Source organism: Chionomys nivalis, chromosome 26 (genome assembly GCF_950005125.1).
Source record: "Chionomys nivalis chromosome 26, mChiNiv1.1, whole genome shotgun sequence".
NCBI lineage: Eukaryota > Metazoa > Chordata > Mammalia > Rodentia > Cricetidae > Chionomys > Chionomys nivalis.
Genome location: NC_080111.1, coordinates 3,768,852 through 3,787,929, shown reverse-complemented (window position 1 = coordinate 3,787,929; position 19,078 = coordinate 3,768,852). Strand labels below are relative to the sequence as shown.

The 19,078-nt window shown below is 46.5% G+C and overlaps 2 protein-coding genes across 4 annotated transcripts in view; one reads left to right on the top strand and one right to left on the bottom strand.

Moving 5' to 3' along the window:
* The window catches only part of LOC130866808 (MOB-like protein phocein), a 34,317-nt gene extending 27,380 nt beyond the window's left edge, over positions 1-6,937 (top strand). For both annotated transcript variants that reach the window (XM_057758428.1, XM_057758426.1), the window contains 5 exons: positions 1,650-1,692; positions 2,064-2,150; positions 2,929-3,008; positions 4,324-4,435; positions 5,093-6,937. In XM_057758428.1, coding sequence (XP_057614411.1) covers positions 1,650-1,692; positions 2,064-2,150; positions 2,929-3,008; positions 4,324-4,435; positions 5,093-5,224 — 454 coding nt within the window. In that variant the 3' untranslated portion in view covers positions 5,225-6,937. The remainder of the gene's footprint in view (positions 1-1,649; positions 1,693-2,063; positions 2,151-2,928; positions 3,009-4,323; positions 4,436-5,092) is intronic.
* Positions 6,938-13,022: 6,085 nt separating this feature from the next.
* The window catches only part of Rftn2 (raftlin family member 2), a 42,936-nt gene continuing 36,880 nt past the window's right edge, over positions 13,023-19,078 (bottom strand). Inside the window, exon 9 of one of the 2 annotated variants that reach the window (XM_057758847.1) lies at positions 13,023-15,802. In XM_057758847.1, the coding sequence (XP_057614830.1) occupies positions 15,713-15,802 (90 nt within the window). In that variant the 3' untranslated portion in view covers positions 13,023-15,712. Of the gene's footprint in view, positions 15,937-19,078 lie in introns of both variants that reach the window. The other variant, XM_057758846.1, reaches the window with a different exon arrangement.

The following is a 19,078-nucleotide window of genomic DNA, read 5'->3' as shown; positions in this document are numbered from 1 at the left end:
CTTGGTCTGCCTGAGTGCTAGGAGTTAGAGGCTTGATTGACCATGCCCACTTATTTTTTTAAGTTATTTTATTTTTTAAATGTGTATGAGTGTCTTCATGTATGAATATGATCTGTTTGCCTGGTGCTGGAGGAGGCCAGAGTGGGCATTGGTGTTCCTGGACCTGGAGATAGAGGGGGTCGTGAGCTCCTTGGTGTGGGTGCTGGGACTGGACTCTCCCTTGCAAGAGCAGCTGCTCCGAATTGTAACTGCCGAGGCAATTAGACGAGTTAATTTCCCCACACCCAGGTCAGGTGGCTCTCTACCACTTACACTTCAGCTCAGGTGACCTGACCCAATGTCAGGTGTGTGCATACCATAAATTTTAAAAAAGGAGCTTTTCTTTCTTTTAAAGTTCTTGGGCAAACATTGGGGGATAGCTGGAGACTGAGGTGCCTGCTTGTTATCCCAGCACTTGGGAGATTGATGTAACTATGGAGCAAAACTTTATCTTAAGAAGCAAAACAAAGAACTGGAGAGCTGGCTCAGTGGTTAAGAGCACTGACTGCTCTTCTAGGGGACCCAGGTTTGATTCCCAGCACCCACATGGCAGCTCACAACCGTCTGTACTCCAGTTCATGGGATCTGACACCCTTACACAGACATACATGCAGGCGGAAACCAGTGCACATAAAATAGAAATAACTAAATCAGGGGCTGGAGAGCTGGAGAGATGGCTCAGCAGTTAATAGCACTGGTTATCCTTCCAGAGGTTCTGAGTTCAATTCCCAGCAAGCACCTGGTGGCTCACAACCATCTATAGTGAGATCTGGTGCCCTCTTCTGGCATAAAGTTGTGCATACAGACAGAACACTCATTTATATAGAATAAGTAAATCTTTAAAAATAAATAAATCATTAAAAAAAGAAAAACAAGACAAAACAAGGAAACTGTAAGTTTAAAAATTCACTTTTGGTTTTTTGAGACTGTTTCTGTGTAGCCTAGGCTCTCCCGGAACTCACTGTAGAGACTGTGGTGGCCTCAAACTCAGAAGTCTTCCCGCCTCTGCCTTCCAAGTGCTGAGATTAAAGGTATAGACCATCATGTCTTGCTAAATTTAAAAATTCTAGTCTAAGCCAGGGGTGGAGGGTAGGGTGTGAGGGGGTTGGAGGGGGGGGGATGGCGCATGCCTTTTATTCCAGCATTCAGCAGAGGCAGGTGACTCTCTTGAGTTTGAGGCCAGCCTGGTCCGTAGGTCGAGTGCCAGGACAACACAGGAAACACTGTCTCGGAAAAAACACCCCAAATTTTAGTCTGCAAAAAAGCTTAGTTCTTTCTCTGTGTAGAACTGTATATAAAAATAAACACATAATTGTATGTAAGTGAAGCTTCTTTCATCATAGGTATTAACTACTTAATACCCTTCAATTGTCAGTCATAATCAGAAGTTTTCTCCTATGATACATGGTTAATGTAAGCATCTCTGTAACAGAACTGCCCGCAGTTCTGACAGTCACATTACAGTAAGGAATCCAAAAGTACATGCTTTCCTAGAGTCTGGGTGAGATCTCTAAGCTACTAGTGTATAAGAGGTACACTTGGTAGCCTTATGAAATAAAACAAGAAAATAAACAAAGCCTGGATAATAAATGTGATTTTTGCACTTTTAGGCAATTCTGCCTTGAGCTAAATGGACTTGCTGTCAAACTTCAGGTAATTTTTTTGTTGTTCAAACTATAGTTCAGAGTTCTGATTTTTAGAAGTAATTTTGTATACTTAGATTTACCCAATGTTTCTAATTATTATTATTTTTTTAAATATTTATTTATTTATTATGTATACAACATTCCTTCCATGTATGCTTGCAGGCCAGAAGAGGGCACCAGATCTCATTACAGATGGCTGTGAGCCACCATGTGGTTGCTGGGAATTGAACTCAGGACCTCTGGAAGAGCAGTCAATGCTCTTAACCTCTGAGCCATCTCTCCAGCCCTTTTTTTTTACTTTTTATATAGAAAGGTAATCCAAATGACAGATTTTTTCATTATCATTCTACATATTTAAAAATGAATTTTTTTTAACAGAGCGAATGCCATCCAGATACGTGTACTCAAATGACAGCAACTGAGCAGTGGATTTTCCTTTGTGCAGCTCATAAAACTCCAAAAGAGGTGAGAATTGGGTGGTTTCAGTACCTGGTTACCTGATACCCTCACTCTGGGCCTGAGGTGAAGCTGAACATCTCAGAAGGGAGCATTTGATGAAGTAAGTCTGCTACACAGTATCTGAGAGCAGAGGGTAAGGGCCAGGGACCCAGTGTTCCCTTCAAGGACGCTGCCCCAGGACCTACTTCCCAGAGATTCTACCACTCCTCTGAGAGACCATCCGAGAACCAAGCCTTCAACAGATGAGCCTTTGGGGACTTTCCATATCCTATTTGAACAGAAACATTATGGAACATAGTGGACATAATTGTATAATGTTATGAATATATGTAACATTGCTGAATGTGTTTAATATGTGCGAGTGTGATGCTTTTATATGCACGTGTGTGTGCAGGTATGTACCACGTGTGTGTGGAGATCAGAGGAGGCTATCACCCTAACTCCCTCCCACAAGGCAGGCAGGGTCTCTTGAACCTGGAGCTAGGCTGGCAACCACTCCTCCCCTGGGAAGTCAGCTAAGTCTGTCCCATCCCCTCGTCCCCTGTGCTGAAGGGCAGTTCTTACTGCCCCCTTCCTGCCTTTCCTGTGCTTCCTGGCTGTCGTGAGGGATGGTCCCTCCCTACCATGGTCTTCTCACTATAGTGCAGTGAACCTCTGAAGTGTGAGCCAGAAGAAACCCTTCCTCGTCTATGTTGCTTCTCTCGGGTGTTTGCTTACCGTGGTGAGAGAAGCTGGTACATACAGACCTGTCTGTGAATGCAGTGCACATTCTTCTCTTTTCTAGTGTCCTGCTATAGATTACACAAGACACACACTGGATGGTGCTGCGTGTCTTCTGAATAGCAATAAATATTTCCCTAGCAGGTAAGCAAAACTTTAAACATGGTATTCAGCTTAAAACACTGATGTTTCAAAATAATGTCCTGGTTTTTTTTTTTTTTTGGAGACACGGGGTGGGGGTTCCCTGTAGCTTTAGAGTCTGTCCTGGAACTAGCTCTTGTAGACCAGGCCGACCTCAAACTCACAGAGATCCGCCTGCTTCTGCCTTCTGAATGCAGGGATTAAAGGAGTGCGCCACCACACCTGACTTATTTTTTTATGAGCATGTAGTTAACTTGTACAGATAACTTGAGTTTGAAGTTGAGGTTGTGGTTAAACGTTGGAACTTGTTTCCGAAAGCTCAGAGAGCAGTTTAGTGCTGGTCCCTGCTGCTGTTGCTGTGCCTTCTCTAGGCCTCTTCCCACCAGCCTCCTTAGATAAACAAGTAGTGACTTGATTAGGGGAGGCTGCTTGTTTGTGCTTATTTTTTTGCCGTAACAATTGTAAGGAAAATTTTAACATATATTTAATTACACATAGTAATGGATATATCATGACATACATATAGCATGCATTCTATTTTATTTTTTGGTTTTTCGAGACAGGATTTCTCTGTAACTGGAACTCCCTTTGTTGCCCTGGAACTCCCTTTGTAAACCAAGCTGGCCTTGAACTCACTGAGATCCTCCTGTCTCTGCCTCCCAAGTACTGGGATTAAAGGTGTGGCCACTGCTGCCCAGCTGCAGGCATTTTGTTCTATTTTGTTCTATACATAATGTATTTTGATAGTGTTTACTCCATACCCCACCCTTTCCTTTTCCCAAGCGCCTCCCTTCTGTTTTCCTTGCTTTCTTCCTTTTCCTCTGCCCTCTCTCCTCCTCCCCTCTCTCCATTGCTCCTCTCCCATCCCTTGTGTGTGTCCCCCATGAATTTCATTAGGCACATGGATGAGTTTGCTTACAAGAGCATGTGCACTTTTAGAAACTGATTTTCAAAAATAAAAAGGAAGCAAAAGCAGGCTCTATAGGATAGAATAGCGAGCCCTCTTATGGTCTCAGTCATCTGTATTAGACAAAGTACTACTACTGTAAAATATTGTTTAAAGTCTTTTTTTTTTAAAGTAAGTTTTGAGATGTCGTGGTGTAAGTGCATTATTCTTTAACAAAGTTTCAGAAGTACAATACTGCCTTTAACTAAGGTGCTGTGGCTGAGTAGAGAGGGCTGGTCCAGGATCGAGAAGAGGCCCAGACCCCCTTCTCTTGGGTATTGGCCTGCACACTTGGGAATTGAGAAGATTAGGCTGTGTACATTCTAACATTTTGTTCCGCCTGTGACTCTCTGGTTTCTCTCCTCCTTTCAGGGTTAGCATAAAAGAATCGTCTGTAGCCAAACTAGGATCAGTGTGCCGTAGGATCTACAGAATATTCTCACACGCCTATTTTCACCACCGGCAGATATTCGATGAATATGAAGTAAGTGTCTGTCGTAGCTGTGCACTGCTGTGGTAACGGCCACGACAACGGCCTGAGCAGGGAAAGGGTTAGTTTTGCGTCTAACCCTTGGGTTGCTCTTCCCGTCACTGCGAGGATGGGCAGGAGCTGGAGCAGAGGCTGTGGAGCCCCGCTGCTCATTAGTAGGCCTGCTGGGTCTGCCTCCTTTTGTCTTCTGTTGTTTGGTTTGAGACAGGGTCTCACGACGAAGCTCTGGTTAGAGAAGAGAGTCACCACCTTTTTTGAGATTATATAACCTCGACTGACCTGGAACTCACAGTGTAGACCAGGATGGCCTTGGATTCTTAGAAATCACTTGATTGACCCTCCCAAGTGCTGGGATTAAAGGTTCAGCCTGCTTTCTTATATACGCCTGCCCAGGGATGGCACTGTGCACAGGAATCAGAAATATGTGCCCCCTAGGCCTGTCTGTCGGCCAGTCTGGTAGGGCATTTTCTCAATGGAGGTCCCTTCTTCCAAGATGACCCTAACTTTTGTCAAGTTGATGGGAAACTAGCCACAGTATGTCAGTAATTACCTTAATACAGTCTTGTCAGGGTGACGATAGTGTGTGTTGGTATTTTTCTAGCCTTCTGATTTTTGGATACTAAAATGACTTTTTTCTTTTTCTTTCCACAGAATGAAACATTTTTATGTCATCGGTTTACTAAATTTGTGATGAAATATAACTTGATGTCGAAGGATAACCTGATTGTGCCAATTCTAGAGGAGGAAGTTCAGAATTCAGTTTCTGGAGAGAGTGAAGCCTGAGTGGAGTCCTGTGGCACAGTGTACTGATCACATAATTAACAGTTATTACTGTGTATATATCATGTTAGACACATCAATCATGGATCCATAGTATAGCTCTTCTGTTTAGTAGAGGTTTTTGTATGCTATGTGTTGCCTTTTAAAATGGGAAATACATTTTAAGTTATTCATGAGCTGTATATTCACTGGTGTGGCACTCATGGTTTTTAAATAAGTTTAGTATTATCTGTTTATAATGCCTGTTAATAAAAGAATTTACAGTTTGGTAAAATTGCTGCTAAACAATCATTGGATCACAATCCTTTCAAATCTATAAGAGTGAGCTTGGGTTTCACACAAACCATTTACTAAAGAGATAATATTTTCTTTAGTTTTGCCCCCTAAGTTTTGATATTTTAGAAAATTCAGTAGTATTTCACCTGTACTGTTAACTTTTCCAAGATGAGATAAAAGTGCTTAAAAAGTCTGTTTGTAGTTTTTAATATGCATAACCAATTATGTATATGTTCAGAGAAATACAAGGAGGTTAGTAATACTTAATAATCTCACTCTGCTACATAAAGCATATTGTAGGTCGGTGCACTTGGAAACACGATCTCTTGTGACTGGATTATTAATACCCGGTGATGCTGATAAGGCACATCCGTGATGCTCCGTGGACCCTGCCCTTGTTTCCCTTAGTCCTCTCCCCAGCTACAGTGGTCAGGAACGTGTTTGCCAGGCTAGGTTAGTGGTGGCTTCTCCTCCTTGCATCGCATTAACTGCTTACAGAACGTACCTCGTCTGGCAGTGACGTCACACTACAGGAACTGCACCGCGCAGGCTCCTGCCCACCCGTGTGTGGGGAAAGTGTGACGGCTTGGGAAATAATCCTCACCCTAGTTTGGTTCTTTCTGTTAGTGATACTAATCTTTCATCTCACTCTAGGCAGCACTAAATACATATGGAAAAGACAGTGTGTTTATTTTATTCTCCTCCCAGAAGCGCATTGTTTGAATTATATGCACATATAAGAATATTTACAATAACTCAAGGTTCCAGTGGTGTTGATGAATGGTCATGCTTTTTTTTTTTTTTTTTTAATTTCTTCAGTCTTAAAATTTAAGTGCAAATTTAGAACGTATTTAGTGAAGTACTCACTGTAACGAGGCGGTGCGCCGGGACAGCCATCGCTACTGATCGGACAAACGTGAGGAGCTTCTTTTTATTTAAGAGTTATTTCCAAATGAAATTGAAGAATGCGTTCATCTTGTTTGTTTTTCTAATTATTTGAAGAAATGATGTATAGTATGAGACAAGTATGCACAGAGAGGTGTGGGAAATGACAGCGGACCGCGAGCGTGTGTCTAGTGGAAGCCTGCGGTCACGGTCGTCACCACACCGTAGCCTACAACTACCTTCTAAGAAGTTTTGTGTTCACGGTGAAGAGAACATTGGCTGAAATTAGGTGTTTATATTACTGTTACCATAACCACTGGGGTTAGTAATTTTTAAATAAGCTTGGTAAATATGAGAGAGCCTAACCTACGTTCATAAATTATACTTAGCAATGTTGCTGTTCTCTAGTTGGGTCTCAGTGGGTTTTGTCACTTGACTGTTTCTCAGTGAACATTTAGGGTGGTGACTGGGTTATGGATCTGACTGAGGAATCGGAACATTTTGTGAATACATGGCTTAGTGTTAACAGGAAAATAAAGGATTTTTTTCTACTCATTCTACCCTCCCTGTAGTGTGTTTTGAAATTGATCATAGCCGGGCGGTGGTGGCGCACGCCTTTAATCCCAGCACTCGGGAGGCAGAGGCAGGAGGATCTCTGTGAGTTCGAGGCCAGCCTGGTCTACAAGAGCTAGTTCCAGGACAGGCACCAAAAACTACAGAGAAACCCTGTCTTGAAAAACCAAAAAAAAAAAAAAAAAATTGATCATAAAAGGAAACAATCTCCGAAAGCGTGAGTTTGTGTTCATTCTGGCACCTCAGTAACCCCTGCTCACTGTGAAGCTGATTGGTTACAGTAGGTAAGATCTCAGCGAATCAGCTTGTGACCTGTTACTGTTTGCATAAGTTTGAAGATGCACATAGACCTGAGTAGTCGTTTAAGAAGTAGCTGGATCCAGAGTGGTAGGGCACGATTTTAATCCTAGCACTGGGGTGGGTCTCTGAGCTCGAGGTCAGCCTGGGCTACATGAGGGGTCCTGTCTCCAAAGTACAGGGCCGGGGGTCCGGGGAGGTGGCTCAGCCACTAAGAGTGCAGGGCAGCTTGCAACTGTCTGTGATTCCAGTTCCAGGGGATCCGCAACCTTACACAGACACAGACGTAGGCAAGCAACAGTGGAAATACATCGATCACCTAAAGAAACAGGGCTGGTAGGGTAGCTGAGCTGGTCAAAGTGGTTGCTGCCAAGCCTAGTGGCCTGTTTTACTCCCAGAACCCACATGTATGAAGGAGAGATCCAACTCCTGTGACCTACGTGCATGCCTTGGTATGCATACACCGAAACCCACACATAAAACACAGTTTTTAAAAATTAGAAAATGATTAATGAGGCTAAGTAAAAGTCAGAAATAAAGTAATAATGGAAGGGAGGCTGGTGAAACCAGGCAGCATGGCACCCTTCCGGCGTGGCCAGGGTACTGTGTGCTGGGGAATCCCCCCACCCTTTCAGCTGTCCCCCCTTTATCTTCTTGTGCCTGGGTATTTTGTGTCCCTGTGTCTGTGCACTGTGTGCATGCCCTGCCTGGACGGCCTGAAGAGAGCGCCCCTTCCCTTGGTCTGGAGTTAGGGGTGTGTTATAAACCATATGGGGGTGTGAGCACAACCCGGCCCTCTGGAAGAGCCAGCTGAGCCATCTCTTCAGCTCTTCTCTTCAAGATCTTCATTTCAGGTTTCCCCCCCTAAGATTTTTTTTTTTTTTTAATGTGCATTGGAGTTTCGCCTGCATGTATGTCTGTATGAGGGTGCTAGATCCCCTGAAACTGGAGTTACAGTTATGAACTGTACCACTAAACCATCTTTCCAGCCCCCATTTCATCTCTCTCTCTCTCTCTTTTTTTTTTTTTTACAAAGATGCCAGAAATGGGAATGTTGAATCCTGTGGCACTTCTATTTTTAATTTTTTTGGTAGTTTTTCAAGACAAGAGTTTCTCTGTGTAACCCAGGCTGTCCTGTAACCCACGTTGTAAACCATGCTGGCCTTGAACTCAGAGATCTGCCAGCCCTCCCGAGTGCTGGGGTCCCACCGCACCCAGAGATCTGTCGGCCTTCCGTCTCCCGAGTGCTGGGACCCCACCGCACCCAGCTCTCTTTAATTTTTGAGGAATCTCCATACTGTTCTTACAGACACTACTGCATTGGGCATCCCCACCAACCAGGCAGAGGTTCCACTGTCCCCACGTCACTCCGTCTGTGGAGAGCAGCCACCCCAGCAGGTGTGAAGGTGCATTTTCCACAACAATTTTTTACATACCTGTTGGTTTTTTCTATGTTGTCTTTGGGTAAATGTCTGTTCAACTACACAGCTCATTCTGAAGAAAACCACCATTGGGTTTAGATAGTACTCACCTCTGTGGAGACCAGCCTTTTATCAGCTGCGTACTTGCAAACATTTTTGCCATTCCATGGGTTGTCTTTTTATCCTCCTCTGCCGTACAGAAGCCTTTCTTTAAAAAAATAAAACAAGTGGCCGGGTTTTTGTGGGGCTGGAGAACTGACTGAGAGATTAAGAACACTGGCTGCTCTTCCAGAGGACCTGGGCTTCATTCCCAGCACCCACGTGGTGACTTAAAACTATCTATAACTGCAGTCCCAGGGGACCCAGCACCCTCTTCTGGACTTTGTGGATGCCAGGCATACACGTGGTGCACAGACATACATGCCAACAAAAACCCAAATACACACAAAATAAGAAATCTTTGAACAAAAAGTACTGGTTTGTGTGTGTGAATGGGGGCGTGCCACCGTGGGAGTGGTTCTCCTACCACGAGGGTGCCAGGTTAGAACTCAGGGCACTAGGCTTGGCAGTGCACACTGTTACTGACCAAATCCCCAGATTTGCCTGTTTCAGAGGAATTGAACCTAAAACAGAAGATGGTACTGGAAGTGGTAGCTCATGCCTGTAGTTCAGCTACTTGGGAGTCTGAGACGAGCTTTAGCAGCGTGGGGAGACCTCACCTTGTCTAACAAAACAAAACCGGGCGGTGGTGACACACGCCTTGAATCTCAGTACTCAGGAAGCAGAGACAGGATCTCTGAGTTCAAGGCCAGCCTGGTCTACAGAGCTAGTTCCAGGAGAGGCTCCAAAGCTACAGAGAAACCCTGTCTTGAAAAACAAAAACAAAACAACAACAAAAAAAAAGCCACGTATGCAATAACAAGAGTGCTTTATTAATTCCAACATTGGGGTGGCACTTGACAACCCCCCAAGATGACCACAAGCTCCTTTTAAACCGAGTTAGGGGAATTTCAGGGAGGAGGGATTAATCTGGGGCTGATTGGCGGGAGATCCTAGTGGTTAGGGACCTTCCAGCAGCGGGGCAGGGACAGATTTCTGTAGTAATCAGGAGACTGTGGCCATCTGCTGAGCCAGCAGAAGGACCGGGAGGCTTGACTGGTTGCCCCTGAGTGTGTGGTTTTCTCCAAGAACGGTTTGCTCAGCTCCAGGCATCTCCAGTGAACTGAACCTAAGGCCTGGTCCCTGGCAGGGGTTATTACAAACCTGTCCTGACTCTGGTCTCCATCGGGGTTACTAGGAGAGCCATCAAGGCTCTGGGCTGCCCCTCTTCCCCGCCATCTCACTTCTCATCTTTGTAAAAATTATTTTATTTATTTATTTGCTGATTATTTGAGACAGGGCCTCATTGTGCTTGTACCCCTGGCCGGACTGGAACTCGCAGTGTAGACCAAGTTGCCCTGCATGCGTGCATAGCAGAGCTGAATCTGCAGGTCCCGAAAGACAAGGGCGTGAGCTCGGAGAGGGCTCCGCACTGAGAAAGCAGCGCCCAGCTTCACCTCTCTCAGGAAGGCTAAGGCTCATCTCAACTCTTTAAACAGCCCCATCTAATCTGCATTTCTACCAGATGCCGCAATAGGAGCAGGAAGCAACACGATCTCTAGTTGCTCCCCGTGTATCCCTTGAGGCCGAAGTGTAACATTCCGTCGCTCTCTGAATCAAGAGTTTGGGGGCGGTTGATCCGGCAGAGAGAAGAGCACTAACCAGGGTGTCCAGGACTTGCAAAACTCCCGAGTTACTTCCAGGGCCTGTCTGAGTCATATACTGTGATTTTGGCTTATCATAAACAGCTCTATTCTCTTGCTTAGAATTCTAAATTAAAACTAGGCCAGTCCTCCACTGGCTGTAGTCCCATCTGCCTGTAGCTCACACTAGCTGGTCTCTGTGCCAAAGGCTTCACAATGTAGCCATTCTTCCCCGAACTTCCTACACGGGCAAGCCCTAACTGGGTGATTCCTAAGTTGGATCCAAGTGTGCATCTGAGTCAGAGCTGGGCATGGAAGTTGTTCTGTGTATGCCTAAAGTGATTTCAGATGACGGAGCTCAGTTCACTGTGCAAAAGAAATCCAGTCTGCAGCGGTCCAGATCCGACCGCGGGAATGAATCAACCATCGTAGACCCAGTGTGGGAGCTTTGGGAATGATTTCTCACGGTGGAAGCTTTTCCCTTGGTAAGGATGTATTTACATCCGCTGGGATAGGTGAGTGAGTGGAACAGCTTAGATGCTAGATTTATGGGGCTGGAGAGATGGCTCAGTGGTTAAGAGCATTGCCTGCGCTTTCAAAGGTCCTGAGTTCAATTCCAAGCAACCACATGGTGGCTCACAACCATCTGTAATGAGGTCTGGTGTGCAGACAGAATATTGTATACATAATAAGTAAAAAACAAAAAAATACTAGATTTATGACTTCAGAACCAAGTCTGAGATGTTTCAGATAACAGCTATGCAGATGCCCTGCAATCCTGAAGCTACAGCCGAGGCTATAGATTAGAATATGGTGTCTGTGACTTCTTGGAGTCAGGTGTGATGGTGAGCGCCTGTCATCCCAGCATTTGAGAACACAGGCAGAAGGCTCTCAAGTTCAAGTCAATGAGATCTTTCTTTAAAAAAAAAAAAAAAAAATGGCTTAGTAGCTAAAGGCGCCGGTGGCCAAGCCTGGTGACTCCGAGTTCAGTCCCTAAGATCCCTATGATGGGAGAAGAGAATTAACTCCAGTGGCTTGTCTTCCGACTTCCGTGCAGGCACGTGTGTGCACATTCCCACAAAAGAAATAAAATGATGGAGAAACAAGAAGGAACGGGCTAGAGAAACGGCTCAAACCATTAGAGGCCTCACCAGCAGTCAGGCTACACAGGTGTGTGTAGTAATAGGAGCGGCGTGCCGCTTCCCGCCACCCGGCTAGCTTTACCCGAAATAATTTCACGGAAACTGTATTCTTTTAAACACTGCTTGGCGCATTAGCTCTAGCCTCTTACTGGCTAACGCTCACATCTTGATTAACCCATTTCTAATAATCTGTGTAGCACCACGAGCTGGTGGCTTACCGGAAAGGATCTTAACCTGCGTCCATCCTGGAGAGGAGAGCGATAGTCTGCTTGAATCTGCTTCTTCCTCCCAGCATTCTGTTCTGTCTACTCCGCCTACCTGATTTTCTGTCCTATCAGGGCCAAGGTAGTTTCTTTATTAACCAATGAAAGTAACAGATAGGTGTAAGGGCCCAGGGCACCATGGCACAGCCCGGAACTCAGTGGACTTGGTGGTGATGGTGAAGTGGGGGCCCGGGGAGGGCGACAGTGCGTCATGGGTCTCGTCACGGGTTTTCTCAGCTGACAGAAGAACTTGCGCTCCAAGTCCCGGTTACCTGCTCTCTTCAGTGATGGTGACTGTTATCTGCTAAGGAGGCATCTGTCCTCCCGTCTCAGGTCCCCCAACGCCTTCGATTGTTTTAAAAAAGACAGCGTTTCGCCGGGTGATGGTGGCACACGCCTTTAATCCCAGCACTCGGGAGGCAGAGGCAGGCGGATCTCTGTGAGTTCGAGACCAGCCTGGTCTACAAGAGCTAGTTCCAGGACAGGCTCCAAAGCCACAGAGAAACCCTGTCTCAAAAAACCAAAAAAAAAAAAAAAAAAAAAAAAAAAAAAAAAAAAAAGAATTTACAGTGTAGCCCATGCTGGTCTTGAACTCATGGTAATCCTCCTGCCTCAGTGTCCTGAGTGCTGAGATTACCGGTGTGACCCACTATGACTGTACAGCTGTGTGTTTTAAAGGTTTTATGTTTTGTGTTGTTATCTCTTAAAGTCAACATAGATATTTTCTCATGTTTAAAAGCATGGGGGGAACCTGAAAATGCCATAGGCTCTTGCATTTAGAATGTTCTGTCTGTAATTTTATAACTCTGTGGGCTCATCAAATGGCAGCAAGCTAAGTGCTTTGAGCTGAAGGAGGCGTGGAGGGCCTCAGAAACAAGACTTCTCTTACCTCTTAGCCTCTGTTCTCTTCTCCTTTCCTTCCCCGTCAGCTGTGACCCAAAAGTCCCAATCCCTGTCCCCTATGGCAGCCAGGAAACCTAGAGACCTAGAAAGGTCACTCTGTTTTTGTTTGTTTGTTTTTTGTTTTGTTTTCCGAGACAGGGTTTCTCTGTGTAGCTTTGGAGCCTGTCCTGGAACTAGCTCTTGTAGACCAGGCTGGCCTCGAACTCACAGAGATCCTCCTGCCTCTGCCTCCCGAGTGCTGGGATTAAAGGTGTCCAGCACCAGGCTTATTTATTCTTTTTGTCCTTTTCCTCCCTCTCCTTCCCTCCATATCCATGGTCCACACTGCTTGCTGCCTGTTCTGGTCTTAATGCTTCCGATCCTCTGGGTCCACCGACAGAAGAAAACAGCCTCTCTCCTGCAACAGCCCTGTCTTTCTGAGCAGGTCCTTAAGTTTCAAAATTCCAGGACATGGTGCACAGTTTTGAAGTAATGAATGCTTCCAACAGAAGCCCACCAATGGTTTATTATAGCACAGGCTAGCCTCACAAACAAAAGCAAACAACAACAACAAAAACCTCACTCCTCCTCTGTCAGCTTCCTGAATGTTCAAATTGCTGGTGGCACCACTATGCCCTACCTACCAATCTGAATACAAAACCCGGGTTCATCTAAAACAGAAGGCGACCCCCCGCCCCCACACACAGAGCACTGACAGATATGTTGGCAGAGAAGTCTGAGCAGCATGCCCTGGGTTCAGTGAGGTGTCGGCATCATGGATGTGATGTGCAGTCATTCTTGTGACCACACCACCAGCTCACGGAGAGTGACTTTGTCTGGGGACACTATATATCATAACGCATAATGCATATCTCTCCTGTGTGTACAACATATGGAAGCCAGGTATGGTGGCATAAGACCCGTAATCCCAGCACTGAGGAAGCTGAGGCAGGAGGATTGCTATGAGTTCTAGAGCTACATGTAGCAAGACCCTGCCTCAAAGAACAAAATGAGGCTAGGTGGTGTTGGCACACGCCTTGAATTCCAGCACTTGGGTGGCAGAGGCAGGTGGATCTGTGAGTTCGAGGACAGCTTGGGCTACACAGAAAAACCCTTTCAACCCCCACCCTCAAAAGAAAAACAAAACAAAGCCAAGCCAAGCAAAATAAAATACTGGAATATTTGTGTTCAATAAGATAATAGCTTAATAACAAATAGTTTGTTATTCAAATGGCTCACAATGTCCATATTAAGCCAATAAAAACATATAATATGTGAGCTGCTTCATGGCATAGCCGACTGTAACCATTTTGGAGGTCAGCCTTTCAGACATAAATGAAAGTCCAGTCCCCTGTTCTCCAGAAGACTGATCTTTATAGGGTAAAGACTGGGGCAAGATGCAGACTTTCCTGGTGGCGGGCACGGAGTAAGTCAGTCCTTGCGCACACCTCATGGACTGCGAGCCCCTCTCCGCTCCTGCAGAACTGAGAATTCTGGCTTGCAACATTTTCCAAGTTTAGCATGTCAAGATAAAAGCACAACTTGAACCTAACAGTTGTAGGAGGCACACGTCCATTTCAAGTTTATATTTGTCCCCTTCAATGATATTTGCAAATTTAAAGAAAGAAGGTAAAATATCTTTTTCAAGACAGGGTTTCTCTGTGTAGCTCTGGCTGTCCTGAATTTGCTCTGTAGACCAGGCTGGCCTCGAACTCACAGAGATCCGCCTGCCTCTGCCTCCCAAGTGCTGGGATTAAAGGCGTGCGCCACCACCGCCCGGCGCTTGTTTATTTTTCGGAGACAGGGTCTCACTGTGTAGCTGTCTGAGGACTCACAAGTGCCAGGGATTAAAGGTGTGCCAACATGCTCGAGGTAATGAAATGTTTTCGTCTCCAATGGCTTTTGCGCACTGAGATTGTGGGCTCTCTTTCAGCTGAGTTTTAAAAATCCAGTTTTATTATGCTCGTATGTGTGTGTGTGCACTGGCACGCAGGTCCAAATACTAAGGCATGCTTGTGGAGGTTAGAGCGCAACTTCGTAGAGCGCGGTCTGTCTTTCTGCCTTTATAAAGGTTCCAGAGATTGAACTCAGGTCACGTGCGGGAGGGCGTGGCAAGCGCCTTTACTGACTGAGCCATCTTGCCAGCCGTCTGCTGGCTGAAGACCTTCATTCTCTTTAGTGTTGCTGGTAGGCTCTTGTGATCAACAATGCCAAAGTTAACGATTCACTGCAAGCCTGGCCATGTGGTGGCCCTTTGAAAGAAGAGACAAGCCCGGCAGTGGTGGCGCACGCCTCTAATCCCAGCACTCGGGAGGCAGAGGCCTGCGGATCTCCGTGGGTTCGAGGCCAGCCTGGTCTACAAAGTGAGCTCCAGGACAGCCAAAGCTACACAGAGAGACCTGGTCTTGAAAATACAACAAAACAAAAACAACAACAAAAACCCAAAACAACAAACAAAAAATTAGGAAATAGTTTTTTGAAAATTATTATGAAAAATAGGGGTTTGATTTGTAGGTGCATGCCCCAGTCAGAAACAAAAATTAGGCTGATTGTTACAGGCGGGGATAGATAGTCTGTGAGACAGGGTAGAGAGTATTTTTGAGTTTCAGCAAGGCTGTGGCTTCCGGAGAAGGCTCTAATTGGTTGAAGAGCTAGTTTGGATAATCAGTCTCTTTAACAGGCGAGGAGGAGCTCGGCTTTGTCCGTTCATGAGGAAGCGAGCCAGGCTCTTGCTTAAGGACCAGCCGGGACATCTATTTACACTGATGTTTTAGTTGAGAGAAATGTAAGCATGGTTTTTTAACTGATAAATAGTTGGTTATTCTTCCTGGTCTGAGAGACTGGGGGAAGCCCGAGCCCGGAAGTGAAGGACATTACATGATGCATAGTACTAGTGCGATCAGGTCAGCGGGCAGACATTAATAACCACTTACGAGGCCCTCCACAGCTTCTCTTGGCCGCTCACATGCAAGTGACCTGCGTCACGCCCTCTTCCTGCTCAAACTGTCCGTCATCCAGTTCCCGGAGGACGCTGTCGCTGCTGCTGAACCCCAAGAAACTGTCGCTCTGTGCCGGCCGCTCCTCCTTGGTCCAACACTCTCTGGAAGGAGAGAGGGGGCCCCCGTCAAGAGGGGCTCGGCCTTCCGCGGGGTGGGAGGCGCCGGTGTCCAGGCCGATGCTCCTGCTGCCGACCTTGTTCCTGTCCTCGCCCTTCAGCAGGCGGCTGGCTTTCCTCTGAGGAGGAGGAAAGAGACCGTCAAGCCGGGCGTGTGCTCCCCTGCCTAGAACTCCCCTTCTTTCCCACTTCCCTTCAGCATCCGCCTTGCGGCTGCAGCTGGGGTGTGGCTCGTTTGTTTTTCGAGACAGGGTTTCTCTGTGGTTTTGGAGCCTGTCCTGGAACTAGCTCTTGTAGACCAGGCTGGTCTCGAACTCACAGAGATCCGCCTGCGTGCGCCACCACCGCCGGGTGAGATCCTGCTATCTCTAAGGTCCAGCTCGGAGCGCTGCTCCTCTAAGCCGGTCTCAGGGGCAGGTGGTTGCACACAGCCAGCCCAGCGCGTTTCTCGGGAGAGAAATGTACCGGTATCTAAACAGCAGAAACTCTGCTTTAGTGGGTTCCTTTTCCTGAAAACACAGACCCAGGTCCTTTTCGTGGCGGCTGGAACGTCCTTGGGAGCTAAGCAGCCCTTTCCTGGTCCTGCTACAGACAGGGCTATCGCTCTATACAGCTGGATATCTCCGGCTCACCAGACTGACAACTGGGTGTTTTGTTAATAAATATTTACTTAATACTAATAAAAAATGTCATTGGTTCCTGTGGTAGTTGAATAAGAATGGCCCCATCTGCTCGTACATTTGATTTAAATGGTTACTCGCTAGGGAGTGGTACTCTTGGAAAGGATTAGGAGGATTAGGAGGTGTGGCCTTGTTGGAGGAAGTGTCACTGTGGGTGGGATTTGAGGGGGCCAGGCCCAGTCTCTCTCCTCCCACCCTGCTCCTACCGTGATGATAATGGACCAACCCCTGAAACTCCAAGCAAGCCTCCAACGAGACGCTTTCTTTACAAGAGTTGCCGCGATAGCCGGCGGTGGCCTTTAATCTCAGCACTCCGGAGGCAGAGGCAGGCGGATCTCTGTGAGTTCGAGGCCAGTCTGGTCTAGAAGAGCTAGTTCCAGGACAGGAACCAAAAAGCTACAAAGAAACCCTGTCTCGAAAATCTCCCCCCCCCCGCCAAAAAAAAAAGAGTTGCCGCGATCATTGGCATCTCTTCGCAGCGCTAGAACACTGACTAAGACAGTACAGTGATGTCTCTGCCGCGACAGCTTAGGTCAGAGTCAGATCCCTAACTGCAGGAGGGGGACTCAGGCTAACATGCCACATATTGCATCTGATCGCGTAACCTCCGCTGCGTAAAGCTGTGGAAGGATTTAAAAATCAAACCTGTCAGGGTTTTCTTTCTATTTTCAAAGAGAGGGTTTATTTGCCCGACATTCATTCCGATGGGACTGAAATTGCTCTGTGGCCCCGTCGGCTGGTCCTACAACGGTGTCTTGCTCCCATCTACCCTGTTTCACCTTTGCTCTCGCCAAATGCAAACATCAGGTCTTCGACCCTTGTCCTTATTCCTGCTCAAAATGTGCTGAGCTGCGTGCTGCCCCCGCCGTGGGACCTGAGAATGGCGCCCCAGGCAGCCACAGGGCTGACACACCGCTAGGCTGGCCTTCCTCAAGCCTGGCTAGCAGGGGCCTTTCCCACAGGCTCAAAGTCCTTGGCGAGCGCTCAACCGTTTACTCTGACTCCCACTGAGGCCCCGGGGCCCTCGGTTGCACTAGGGACAAAGGTGACTTTTGCAACCCATTATTGTAAGTCAGTTAACAGGCCGACTCTCGCTGCAATGAGAATTCCCTTAATAAAAAAACGGAATACTCTGTAGAACAAGCTATTCATAGTCACGGACTTTGAGGTAGTTGTTAATAAGTAAACGGCCTTTGGTCGTAAATTTGAAATACTATCTGACAAAATGTCAACACAGTATCCTAGAAGATTTCAGGCCACACACCTTTGCCGTCAGGAGTCTACAGGGTTTGAGGAACGTGGCTTTCACAATGATATTGCCTGTCTGACACCACCAGCCGACTCCTGATGTCCTAGGAACTCAGAATGTTGGCCTCGGAAACCCATCCCTTCCTGGGAGACCGTTCATTTCAGGCCCCTCGTTCTGCAGGGATCCCCCACAGAAGGAGGAGGCCATGGAGTGTGCGGGTGTGGGGTGGGGGGATGGGGTGGGGGAGGTCCACACGGGCGCAGGCGCCATCTGCCAGTTCTCTTCACAGTACACTCAGCACATTTCCAGAAACAAGAGCAGATCAGTAACCTAAGACTGTGTTGCCTAAATAAATTTCTTCTTTTTTTTTTTTATTATTTATTTATTTTTTTTTTTTATTTTTTGAGACAGGGTTACTCTCTGTAGCTTTGGAGCCTGTCCTGGAACTTGCTCTGTAGACCAGGCTGGTCTCGAACTCATAGAGATCCGCCCGGCAGCCAAAGACCAAGACCCGCAACTACTGCCCCCAGCAAAACTACGGAGTCTACTGGAGTCTACCGGAGCCTACGGTCACCTGTCTAGGTAATGGGTTGCCGGAAGCAAAGACCTGTATTTTGAGATCTGTATTTTGTTTGAAGCCAAAGTTGCAGGCCAAGTTCCGGATCTAGAAAATCAGCCTGGTGAGACCTGCAGGCCCCAGGCTTTTAGAAACAATTAGCATTTCCTTTGTTAGTCAACAAGCACAGACCCCCAGTATTTTGTCAGCTAGGGGTGTCTCCGGACCTGAATTCCAGCAGACCTGGCACCCTCCCATCTCCCTTGCTATATAACAGCTTCTGAGAAATAATAAAGCGTGGTTTGATCGGAAATCCTGTCTTGCTGCCCTTTCTCGTGTCTCTTGTTCCCTCCATTCCTCTTCCTCCTCTAGGTTTATCAGGGACCCCCGTTTGTATCCCGCTGGCCGGGATAATGGGTGTCTGTCATTTTAATTGATGCATAGACTGTTTAGATTATATTTCCAGTTACAATGTGTGCTTCTCAGATCTCTGAGGCCACTGGCTGACTGTAGCTGTAACAGCACCCACCTCATAACCACCTCAACTGCTGGACCAGTTTAACTAATTTACCAATTAACAATCAACATGGAAAAAATACTGCTGATGACTAACATTTTACACTTAATTTCCCCCAACTTTCTAATTATGAAAAATTTCAAGTGTGTAGAAACTTTGAAAGAGAATACTAAGTGCCCATCACCTAATTCAATATTTGCTGTTTCATAGGCGCGTCTAAGCTTTGGAACATCAAAACCGATTGATAAACTACATTTTT